The sequence below is a fragment of the Anguilla rostrata genome, chromosome 10 (genome assembly GCF_018555375.3).
Source record: "Anguilla rostrata isolate EN2019 chromosome 10, ASM1855537v3, whole genome shotgun sequence".
Lineage (NCBI taxonomy): Eukaryota > Metazoa > Chordata > Actinopteri > Anguilliformes > Anguillidae > Anguilla > Anguilla rostrata.
Genome location: NC_057942.1, coordinates 23,159,827 through 23,172,066, shown reverse-complemented (window position 1 = coordinate 23,172,066; position 12,240 = coordinate 23,159,827). Strand labels below are relative to the sequence as shown.

The following is a 12,240-nucleotide window of genomic DNA, read 5'->3' as shown; positions in this document are numbered from 1 at the left end:
GCCACTGTTGCCTTAGGCTTGCTCCTGTGGGGGTTTAGGCTAGGGTTGTCTGTAAAGCGTATTGTGACAACTGTTGTAAAATACGCTATATAAATAAAATTTGATTGATTGATTTGTAGTGAAATACATGCATTTGTTGTGATTTACAGCAACGCATAATTTAGACATTTTGGGTAGATTTAGAGACGCTGGGTACACTGCTTAGTTTTTGCTTCATAGATCTTTAGTAATTCTACATATCCACCCTTAGATTTTATGAACTTGTGGTCAAAAAGTTTTTGATCCAGGACATGTATACTTTAACCTGCTGTATATATGCAATCTCCCAATATTTCATTGCAAAAAAAGAGCAAATTAATTTTTGATTTTTTGCCTAGACAATTACATTTGTGGCACTTTATTTCTTCCAAAATTATCAATATAAAGTAATTTAAGCTACTATTGTAACTGGTACAAATGTCTTGCTTCATTTAAGCCAGTCTTCAAGTCTCTGTGGTGTACACATCTGGAGTTATACAGCTTTAAATAGGGTACCTAAATGGGCAAGGACTGGCCAGATTTGGGATGTGCGCTAAAGGGTTAAGTTTGGACTGTTAATTTTTGAAAAAAGAGAATACCTGATTTTTGTCTCAATTTATTCTTGTTAGTAGGCACTTTTTTCATTTCAATATTATCAAAATAAGCCACATTATTCACAGAAAACGTCATATTAAGTATGCTTTCTTTTCCTTTTCATCATTGCTTTTACACATGGTGCCCTATAACTTTTTCATGAACAATAAAGACTTTTTCTTTTTTGATTTTTAACGGCAAAATTTAAATCAAAAGATGGATCACAATACTAAACCTGAATAATCATGAATCATGTACATTTTTTGCAATGCACAGTACAATATATTCAGAAATGTAATATGCCTCTCTGTCCTGTAACCTGAAAAAGACATCAGATATGCTTACCTCAATCTCTGAGCATTGTGAAATCTCAGATAGGACATGATTGCAAGAAGTAAAAAGAAGATAAGCACTGATTCCAGCAACATAAATCGAGACTGAGCAATCAGGGAGTTTTCTGAAAGTTAAACAAACATATCAAACATTTACATTTGACAATAATGAGTACAATGTAAAATTATCCACAGAAATGGTTCCTTCATTTAACGTAAAAACTAAAAATCTGTTATCGACAACTTAGTGTTTTCCAAAATCTGAACCTCACCCATGAGGAGGAGAAGGGAAGCCCCTAGTGCTGTATAATGGGAACATCTCAGTTCCACCATTAGAAGATAGCCAAGGGGTACACAGAGTGCCCCCGCCATAGCTGGTATCACCCTCAGACTCCAGACTGTAATATTGCAGGTGTATTCTGAAAGGAAATTATGAAATGCGTATTAAACACAGTGGGTAAATGCATATTGTGAAAGGACTAATCAGAGCTCAAGACTAACTTTTTTCACCATTGTTCAGGAATTATCCTGAGAAAAAAATTTAACCATCCCAAAATGAATGTGGACCATCCAAAATTGAAAACGTTGAAATGGGGGAAGTGCTATGTATAAAAAGATCTGTAATTTCTACATGGTGAAACCAAAATGCATTACACTTCTAAAACGGTGAAGTATAGAGCAAAATCAAATTTAAAAAAAATATGTCATTGTCCCAATGAAGTGGCAGTGGGACTAATTACAAACATAGATTATACATTGTTTCATACCTGCTCCAATTCTGTTCCAGACAAAGTTTCCATCAAATCCTCCCAGGTAAGCTAAAGAAAACAAAGTTTTCAGATTTTGGTTATCAGATCGGATCAAAATGTATTAATATAGCGCATTTCATAAACAATACACAATACGCTTCACAGACAACCCTAGCCAGAACATATTTTGAATTCAGAAAAAAGTATCAAGCATCTATTTCAAGAGCCCACTCCCAGTGGTCTTCAAAAATGGCCGCAATTTGGGTGACATGTTGACTGAATCAAATTTACCTCCAACTCTCTTTCAAACTCTATTAATGCCTATTCCCAATGGCAATTACAAATATGGTGCATGTGCACTGTGCAACAGCACAACGAAGAGTAAATATTTTCACCACCCACATTCTGGTAAGGTAATACCTGTTAGAGGTGTCATCTCATGTCCTACAAAGGCGGTGGTTTATTTATTGATTTGTTGCTGTGGGAAAGGGTACGTTGGACAAAGGAAACATCAGCTTAAACAGAGAATTGCAGAATACTGCAGTGCAATCAGATGAAAAGATGAAACTTCCCCTGTTGTTGTCCATTTTATGGAAGAAAATCGTTGATTTCATCAATTAGATATATTAAAAGAGAGATTTAATAGGTGTCTCTGTAGGAGGAGAATGCTTCTCATCCCCTTGTTACGGGAGTGCCGCAGGGATCTGTACTGGGTCCTCTGCTGTTCTCCTTATACACCAAATCTCTTGGTTCAGTTATTAATTCACATGGCTTCTCCTATCATTGTTATACAGATGACAAGCAACTCTTCTTTTCTTTCCCCCCCTCAGCCACACAGGTCAATGATAAGATATTTTCCTGCCTGGCTGACATCTCCACCTGGATGACCAGCCACCATCTGAAGCTCAACCTCAACAAAACTGAGCTGCTCTTCTTCCCATGCAAGACCTCCTTACTACGTGAGCTCTCAATCACGGTTGATGGCACCACAGTGACTGCCTCTCACTCTGCCAAGAGCTTGGGGGTGGTCCTGGATGACTAACTGGACCTCAAGGAGCACATCAAGGCAACATAACGATCCTGCAGATTCCTTCTGTACAACATCAGAAGGATTCGACTATACCTGACGACGCACTCCACCCAGCTGCTCGTCCAGGCTACGGTGACCTCTCGCCTTGATTACTGCAACTCTCTCCTTGCAAGCCTGCCAGCTTGTGCCATACAGCCGCTACAGATGATTCAAAATGCTGCTGCCCGACTCATCTTCAACCTTCCCAAATTCTCCCATGTCACTCCTCTGCTGAGGTCACTCCACTGGCTACCGGTCGCTGCCAGGATCAGGTTCAAAGTCCTGACCCTCGCCTACACTGCAGCCAACAGGACGGCCCCTGTCTACCTGCAGGACATGATTTGATTCTATACGCTTGCTCAACCATTCCGCTCTGCAGCAGCAGGGCACCTTGCACACCCTCCCACCCGAGTAAAGGGATCACAGAGCTTCTCCACCCTAGCTCCCCAGTGGTGGAACGAACTCCCTGTCCCTCTTTGAACCTCTCCCTCACTACCCATGTTCCGCCTACGCATCTCTTCAGACTATACCTGGACTAACTGCCACCACCCTGTGAATCATTTCACTTTAAATCCCCCCTTTCATGACACTCATATTACATGTACCTCCATTCCAGCACTTTTCGTAATTTGTATTTGTCCTAATATTGTAGCTTGTTCTTCTCCCTAGTTTGGCTTGGCTAAGTTAGGTCAGAATAATGTCCACTGCATGAACTGAACTGTGTTCTTGGTTATAAACAGCTGTATGAAATGAGTATTGAACCTGTGTTTTGTAGTTGTCCAATGACCATGGATAACGGCGTCTGCTAAATAAATATAATGTAAATGTAATGTAACTGGCTGGTGTTTCAATAGGTAACTAAAGTGATATCTGTATTTAGATCCACAGTTGAGCTCAAAAGTTTACATACACCTAGGCTAAAGACATTGAATCTCAAATTTTCACAACTCCACCCATTTCATGTTACCATACATTTCCTGTGTTAAGTCACTTAGGGTATCTACTTTATTTCCACAAGAGGTCATTTCAAAATAATAGCCAAGGGACAGATTTATTTCAACTTTTATGTACTATATCAGATTTTCAGTGGGTCAAAAGTTTACATACACTTTTTAGTATTTGGTGGCATTACCTTTTAATTGCTTAACTTGAATCAATCGCTTGGTGTAGCCTTCCACAAGCTTCTCACAATACTTTACCAGAATTTTTGCCCATTCCTCCTGACAGAACCAATGTAACTCAGGTAAGTCAGGTTTGTGGGCCTCCTTGCTTGGACATGCTTTTTCAGTTCAGTCCACAAATTGTCTATGGGATTCAGGTCAGGGCTTTGTGATGGCCACTCCAATACTTTCACTTTGTTGTCTTTAAGCCATTTTGTTACAACTTTGGAGGTATGCTTAGGATCATTCTCCTGCTGGAAGGCCCAGTTGCAACCAAGTTTTAACATTCTAGCTGATGTCTTGAGGTGTTGCCTCAGTATTTCTAGATTATCCTCCTTCCTCGTGCCATCTATTTTCTGAAGTGCACCAGTCCCTTTTCCAGCAAAACACCCCCACAACATGATGCCCCATGTTTCAGTTTGGATGGTGTTCTTCGGATTAAATGCCTCACCCATTTTCCTCCATACATAGCGCTGATCATTATGTTTATAACTATCACTATAATTATCATTATAACAGTTCAATTTTTGTTTCATCTGACAAGAGAACACTCCTCTAAAAGGCTAGGTCTTCGTCCTGGTGATTACCTGCAAATTTCATTCTGGCTTTTTTATGCCGGTCTTGGAGTAGGGGCTTCTTCCTTGTGCGACAGCCTTTCAGGCCATAGCGATGTAGGATTCACTAATGGTGGATGTAGATACTTTGGCACCTGATGCCTCCAACTCCTTCACCAGTTCCTTTGTTGTTGTCTTGGGGTTCAGTTGAACCTTTCAGACCATAGTTCGTTCAGCCTTGGGAGTTAATTTGTGCCTCCTTCTTGAATGATGCAGTGTCCCTGTGGTCACAAGATTTTTATATTTGCATAGAATTGTTTGTACAGATGCTTGTAGTACCTTTAGTTGTTTGGAAATTGCTCCTAAGGAGGAACCGCACTTGTGGAGGTCCACAATTTTCTTTCTGAGGTCTTGGCTGAGTTGCTTGGATTTTCCCATGGTATCAAGGGCAAAAATGCTGTGGCTCTAAAGGTAGGCCCTTAAATACAGCCACATGTGCCAATTAACTCCTAATTATGACAACTCGCCAATCAGAAGCTTCTAAAAAGTCATTATATCAATTTTTCGAATCTTCCAGACTGTTTAAAGAGACAGTCAACCAGGTGTATGTAAACTTTTGACCCACTGGAATTCTGATATAGTGAATTAAAGCTGAAATAAATCTGTCTCTAATCGACTGTTTTAAAATTACCTCTGATGTGAACAAAGTAGATTCCCTAACTGACTTACCAAAAGAAATGTATGGTAACATGAAATGTTCAGAGTTGTGAAAAATGGAGTTTGAGTATCTTTAGCCTAGGTGTATGTAAACTTTTGGCCTCAACTGTATGGGAAAAACATCAGGAAATAAAGCCAGACATTATGGTGAAAAGCGCACATTTAATGAACAGGATGCTTGTGCATTAGTGCGATATGTTAGAAAAAGTAGAAGAGCAACTCTTCCTTAGGTGACTCAGAATGTCAATGCAGGACGTGATCAGGCTATAGACGTATCAGTAAGAACAGTCATCCTTCACCATATTCTACACAAACCTACACACCAATTTCCTATTAAAGTGGAGTCACCCTGATTCGGTTATGTCCAGTTGTTATGTATGGTGTATCATCTCCACTTGCTTGTAAAGAGATTTTCAAAAGTCATTAATGTGTACCAGGCTTTTGGGTTGATGTATCTGTCCCAAAAATCCATCAAGTTTCAACTAGGTAGATTAATGTAATGGGCTTTAAGTTTTGAGCTCTCACCTCCCAATGCTAGGATCATGTGACCAAATGGTGGGCCACTTTCGTCAATGAAGAAAACCTGCTTCATGTAAAGTGATACAAACTGGCCATAGTAGACTTCATCAAACCTGTAACACATCAAAACATGTTAAATATCTGAATAATTTGTATAGCCCACTCCATAAGCATTTCATAAGACTTTTCTGACAGAAATACCCTATCCTACCCATCAAATTGTATTGTGCAGTTATAATTGATGGTGAGTTGTGTTATGCATAATAATTCATTCATATTCAAGGGATAAAGATTTAAAGATTAAGCAGTTCATAGTCCTTGCTTCTCTCTTACCCCACGGAGACTCCCTTCTTACCAAGCACATTGGCAGATGGATGACGGTTGACAGCATATTTAAAGTTTTGATTTATGAAACAGTCTGCTCCAGTTAGTGCCCATACACGAAGTGACTCTGTCTGCATTTGGTCACCCCCAGTTGTCAGCACGCCACCAAACACCCCTCCTCCCAGCAGCTCCACCAAGACAGCAAGATGATGTAATGGCCGATGCTATTGTTCTCAAAGGATATTACTATGTGAAAGGTCAGAAGCTTTTCCAATGCTCCCTAACTACATGTCTATAGATATTTATACATTTTCAAAACCATAATGAATGGGGGTTCTCTGTAAAGGCTGCGTCTAAATTGATGAGTTTGATGGTAAAGGTTTGAAAATTTTCCAACTCTTATCAATAGGCTACTTGTAAACTTTTTAAAACCAGACAATAAATTTGTATTTATTTAACCTTTATTTGACCAAGAAAACCTCATTGAGAAAGTTACACAAGACTGTACAAAAATGAGTTGCATGAAATGGAGAATAGGCTCCATGTAAAGGCTGATGGGTTACTGAGTCGAAAAGGATGTGAGAGGATTCCCGCACCATATTATTATTAATATGAAATTTTTTAAAAACCCTATAATCAATGGAATCCTTCGCACACAACATCTCGTCGGGGGGGAATCAATAGAATTTGTGCAAAGAATCAGTTACCGTTGTTAAGGGTCTCAGCAAATGTAAAACAGCACGTACCCCTCCTGTCATTTGTTAGCCTAGTCTACAGACATTTTCAGCAAACAAAACAGCATTCACTCCCCCACCATTTTCCTTCTTATGAATTTTAGGTGGCTTTTGCAAGGGGAATCCACGTCTCTCTCTCACTCTTATTTTAGGACTATGAGAAAGACTAAAGTTTTTGTCACTACTGACATACTAACCACTGGTCAGGCCAGCAAGGAGAAGAAACTAATATTTCCTGAAAGGAAAACACGCAGGAGTACTCTAAATGGAACCAACCAAAAAGGCCTAAATTCTATTTTGGGTACATTTTCATTTGGATAAGTTTATTTTATGTATTTGTTTACTTGCGTATTTTCTTAATGACTTACTTGTTTAATATATTTTTAGAAACACCAAAAGTGGATCTGTCTCTGGGCCAAGAGCTTGATCTTTAACCACTTGTTGCCATTTTTCAGACAAGACGGTCAGTTAGTCCATAATACTATGTTTAAAATGTAGCCTATTTATGTATTCACTCATTTACTTGCTTTCTTTATATTTATTCAGAAATAACTGAAGAGCTGCTTAAGATCCAGGAACCGGGCCAGGGGGTTTTGTTGTCAGCAAGGATGTTTTACACAATCCACCATTAGAACAAAGCGGTAAGTTTTTGGCTATTTTAGGCCTTATGTCTGCTTGGCTATCTGATCTTCATTCTGTTTTTCAATCAATGGATTAATATCACCGTGTTGAAACTTTTTTTTTTGTTTTTAATGGGGCGACACTGCTCAGGAGGTAAGAGCGGTTGTCTGGCAGTCGGAGGGTTGCCGGTTCGATCCCCTGCCCTGGGCGTGTCGAAGTGTCCCTGAGCAAGACACCTAACCCATAATTGCTCCCAACGAGCAGATTGGTACCTTGCATGGCAGCCTTTCACCGTTGGTGTGTGACTGGGTGAATGAGAGGCATCAATTGTAAAGCGCTTTGGATAAAAACGCTATATAAACGCAGTCCATTTACCATTAAAATTTGTAGCCTGTGTTTATTTTTGTTTTTTTGAAAGGTCCTTTTTTTTAGATGTTGAGCAGGGTCTGAGACAAGAAATCCAGCATGGCCTGAGACAAATCCAGCATGGTCTGAGACAACGAATTTGGTGTGGCCAGGGACATCCAAATGTTGGAAAACATTTTGCAGGGCCTGAACCTAGTCAAGCATCATAAGCAGGTTATTTTGACTTTATATTTCTTTACACATACATGGATAAAGTTAAAACTTATCTCATAGGGCACCTCACTTCAGGAATTCCATACAATTTAAACTTATTTTGGCTTCATGAAAGCCAAAGTATTCTCACAAAAGGCTTGTTCTTGCCTGTACTCCCATACAGAAATAGGAAAACATATGTTCCGTCTATGCAGAGCATGTGTCGACAGGAGTTTAGTGTTCAAAACAATTAAAAATGGTGGAAAAGGGCTATAGGATTGAACAAAATATTGTGTGGCATTTCACAGTCGATCAGGTGTTCTGTCTTTAAAGAAGTCAGTCATATACTTGCTCAAAAAGAGGTAGTTGACCATATCTTCTTAGCTAAAAAGGAACTTGCCACTGCTCAAAGTTTTATTTAAAGCTACACACAGAAAAGCTCTTTTACAATCAGCCTCCTCCAAGCTCATTCTTGCACTTAGTAAAATAGCTCTTAATAGTCTACGGCAGTGGTTCTCAAACTCGGTTCTGGGGGACCCCTGTGTATGCTGGTTTTCATTCCAACCTCAACAGCAATCCCAGAATTTTAGCCCTCTGGGGTCTGAGGGTAAAATGTGGCACACTGGTGATTGTGCCATGCTCTGACATTTGTGTAAATTTCATCAACTTTATATGCAGTGATTCCAAAGTGTTTCATATCTCTGTTTTCAGCACAAACTCAGCTATAATAATATGGCAGCAGTAAGTAGGTCATAATCATATGTGGATTGCAAATTGCTCTAAAAACACACAAACTGTAAACAGTAGTTTTGGACATGCACAGGAATGTTGTAATAATACACACTAAACATTACATTACATTACATTACAGGCATTTAGCAGACGCTCTTATCCAGAGCGACGTACAACAAGTGCATTAGTTCAAGGTGCAGAGGTGCAAAAGAAACACACTAGAGTGAAGTAAAGATCGTAGTGCCAGAAGTGACCACATAGATCAGGACTCCAACCCTGTAGAGTAACCTGTTCAGCAAACAAACAAACAATCTTGCCAAGTACAAACTAGCATTTGCACATTTGCTAAACAATTGTAACTAAGATTTTTGGTCACTGAAATGTGTTCATCACGGTCTTGGGTATCAAAAGATGACAAAATATTTTAGCAAATCCAATGAGAAATATAAAATAAATTGCTAAAAGTTAGTGTGACTACTATTTTTCAACACCAGGCGAGAATGGGAGGGCAAATGGCCTTTCTGTAATGAATATGCATTGGGTAGGAGGACCTGCCAGCTAAGTAGGCTATTCACACCTGGCCGCATGCCTCCCCATCACTAAGACAAAGACTCAGTGAGCCATTTAGAAGACAGAAACAAAGACATCTTTTGATTTTCAGAACATTTATTGAAGCAAACTATACGCATGGAAGATGAGATGAGACTGGTGTACTCTTGCAACGCTTGCGTGGCCTCTTCGCTAGTGGTGAACTAGGCCGTGTTTCCTGATCAGCATCTCTGTAAATATGATAAAAACAAAATTGTTAGGAAATGTGACATCAAATCAAACTTTATTTATATAGCACATTTCCTTCAACAGGTGAAAATTAAAAGTGCCTTACAAAAAAGGGGCAAACCACTAACTAATGAAAACAAAACTTAGGAAATGTGACATGGTTACATCATATACAAACAAAGAACCAAACAAACACAACCAGACGCAGAGAGGTAGCCTATAATTTTGAGAAGAAATGGATAGAATTGTTCGTAGTGTGGGAATTTACAAGCACGCATATTGCTGGATATTCCTACAAACACAGAGATACGTTGCAATACAGTACACATATTTACCAATATGATCATAAGAAATATACTTACTCATGAAGTTGATCCTCAGCTGGATCAGTTCGCTGTTCGAAATGACACCACTCTTCATCAATGTCGGCTTCCGGACGGGCCATTTTCCAAAATTAAACGAAATGTTTACCTCAAAAGAAGTGAATTAGGCTACACTTTGACATTCTATCCTGCTTTCGCAGGCTGGGCATTTCTCACATGGATCTCGCATCGCCCCTCCCCTACTCTCCTTCTTTGGAGAGTAGTTATAATGTCGTTAACATGTGAATGCGATTTGGGCGGACTTCCTGCTGAGCGAAATTCACATAGTAATGAGTAAGGATTAACGAAGCATACATGGTTTAATTAATCAAATTTAGAACTTTTAAAACAATTCATATTATTTGTCAATGGGCGCATTGGAAATTCGTGATTCTAAGGTTTCTGTCAATGTTTTTGTTGCGTCTGTATGATAATAACTCGTGAAGTTAATCATCCAAATAGAAACGAAAGTTCATTTAATCTTGCCGAGCTCCGCCAGTGGAGCTCCCGACCCCAGTGTGTGCACCCACACTGGCCCTTTCTGGATAAGACTGGGGACCCCAGCTCTAAAACATGAAAAGCACCTAATTAAGAAAAATTAACAGCTTGTTAAAATTCTGGGATTGCTGTTGAGGTTTGAATGAAAACCAGCATACACAAGGGTCCCCCAGGACCGAGTTTGAGAACCGCTGGTCTACGGAGTGACATCCCCTTAACGGCGAACAATTAAAAACGGACGGAGTGTGGCACAGTGGGTAAGGAACTGCGCTTGTAACCGAAAGGTCGTAGGTTCGAATCCCGGGTAAGGACACTGCCGTTGTACCCTTGAGCAAGGTACTTAACCTGCATTGCTTCAGTATATATCCAGCTGTATAAATGGATACAATGTAAAGTGCTAAGTAAAAGTTGTGTAAGTCGCTCTGGATAAGAGCGTCTGCTAAATGCCTATAATGTAATGTAATGTAAAAAAAAGACAACAGTCTGTAATTAAACATTTTGCTGATAAAATCATCCCTGAGAAGAAAGAAAAAGGCTATTATTCAGTCAGGAGGGTTTCTATTACTGTTGCTGAGTATTGCTCCACCTTTTATTTTGAGTCTGATAGCTCTTACTAGACCATTTTTAATGTGGAGCTTGCTCAGAAGATATATCTGGTTCCTCATCAATAGAAAGACTGAAATGTTTTCCAGCCCTCTCCACTTTCGATCAGACAAGATGCTGAAAACTAGATATGGCTGTTTAGCAGGCCCGGCGCCAGCCGAGTACCGAAGAGGGGGGTTTGAAATACCGAAAGGGGGCGATGACATAAAGCAAAGTATTCCCAGCTAGAAAAACATGTGCAGGCCGATATTGCTACTACAACCAACTAAAACTATTTGTGAGCTACTTACAGATAGCAGAGTATTAAATAATCTTAATATGAAAATATATTACTAGGCTACATTAAATAAAAAGCAAAATACATCTTCAAACACTCGGTTCATCGATAGGCTATGTAGCCTGTCTTTTAATGGCTGGAGTAGCCGCCACCACAAATATAAATGATACGTCTTAGATACACCAATTCAGCAGTTTTACCGTGATTACAGACAACTTGCAAGTGACAGTGACACCGCCACAAAGTAATTCATTGTGCCTGCTTTAGCCTACTAATATAATGCTCATTGCGACCTGCTGATTAACAGATGCATAATAATACGCTAGGTTAGAACAGCCTATACCAGTGACACAAACAATAACAATACAAATAATGAAATAACCAACTAACTACGACCAATTATCTAGCCCTCAAAAGCATGGGAAAATATTTCACCCTACCTTTACTTAAAAGAGCTGCAGTCTTCTGTTTGATGAGTGGAACCTCCTCAGCAACAACCAATCAAAAAGTGTCTTTGCATAGCAGACTCCCCTTAACTAAAATATTGCTATTGTAATATTATCACTAGAAAGCTGACGCACTTGGGTGTTGTGATTTTTTAAAACATATTTTAAAAAATATATATTTTAAAATTTAATTAAAATCCTTTTTCACATTCATCTTGACTGAGGGGGTGGGACAGTCTGGGTGAGGGGGCGTTGCCCCCACACGCCCCCCCCATGGGGCCGGCCATGCTGTTTGGGAAATTTAGGCTAAAATAGATATGAAACAAGTTTTTGATACCAGTGAAACAGGGAGAAACTAACAATCTAGCATCTTTGCCTTCTGGAAAAACTAGACAAGACAAGATGATGTAATTTTATGTTGTTTATCTGGAACATGAAGTAAAAAAAAAAAGCTGTTCCGGGTTTTACTCAGTGCAGTTATCCAGCTACCTCAGTAATCCTGCTTCATGATACAGACCCCTGGTTTGCTCATTTTAGTTTAGTTTTTTGTGAACAACTTCAATTTAGTTGTTTTTTGGGAGCTATTTTTTGACTTA

General features: G+C 39.4%; 1 protein-coding gene across 5 annotated transcripts in view; it reads right to left on the bottom strand.

The window, feature by feature from the left end:
• Positions 1-12,240, bottom strand: part of pomt1 (protein-O-mannosyltransferase 1) — a 235,961-nt gene that overhangs the window by 179,119 nt on the left and 44,602 nt on the right. For 4 of the 5 annotated variants that reach the window (XM_064297586.1, XM_064297587.1, XM_064297589.1 and 1 more), the window contains exons 1-3: positions 1,712-1,762; positions 1,217-1,363; positions 958-1,069 (exon numbers count right to left, since the gene is read on the bottom strand). In XM_064297586.1, coding sequence (XP_064153656.1) covers positions 958-1,069; positions 1,217-1,263 — 159 coding nt within the window. In that variant the 5' untranslated portion in view covers positions 1,264-1,363; positions 1,712-1,762. Of the gene's footprint in view, positions 1-957; positions 1,070-1,216; positions 1,364-1,711; positions 1,763-5,718; positions 5,826-12,240 lie in introns of those variants that run through there. The other variant, XM_064297590.1, reaches the window with a different exon arrangement.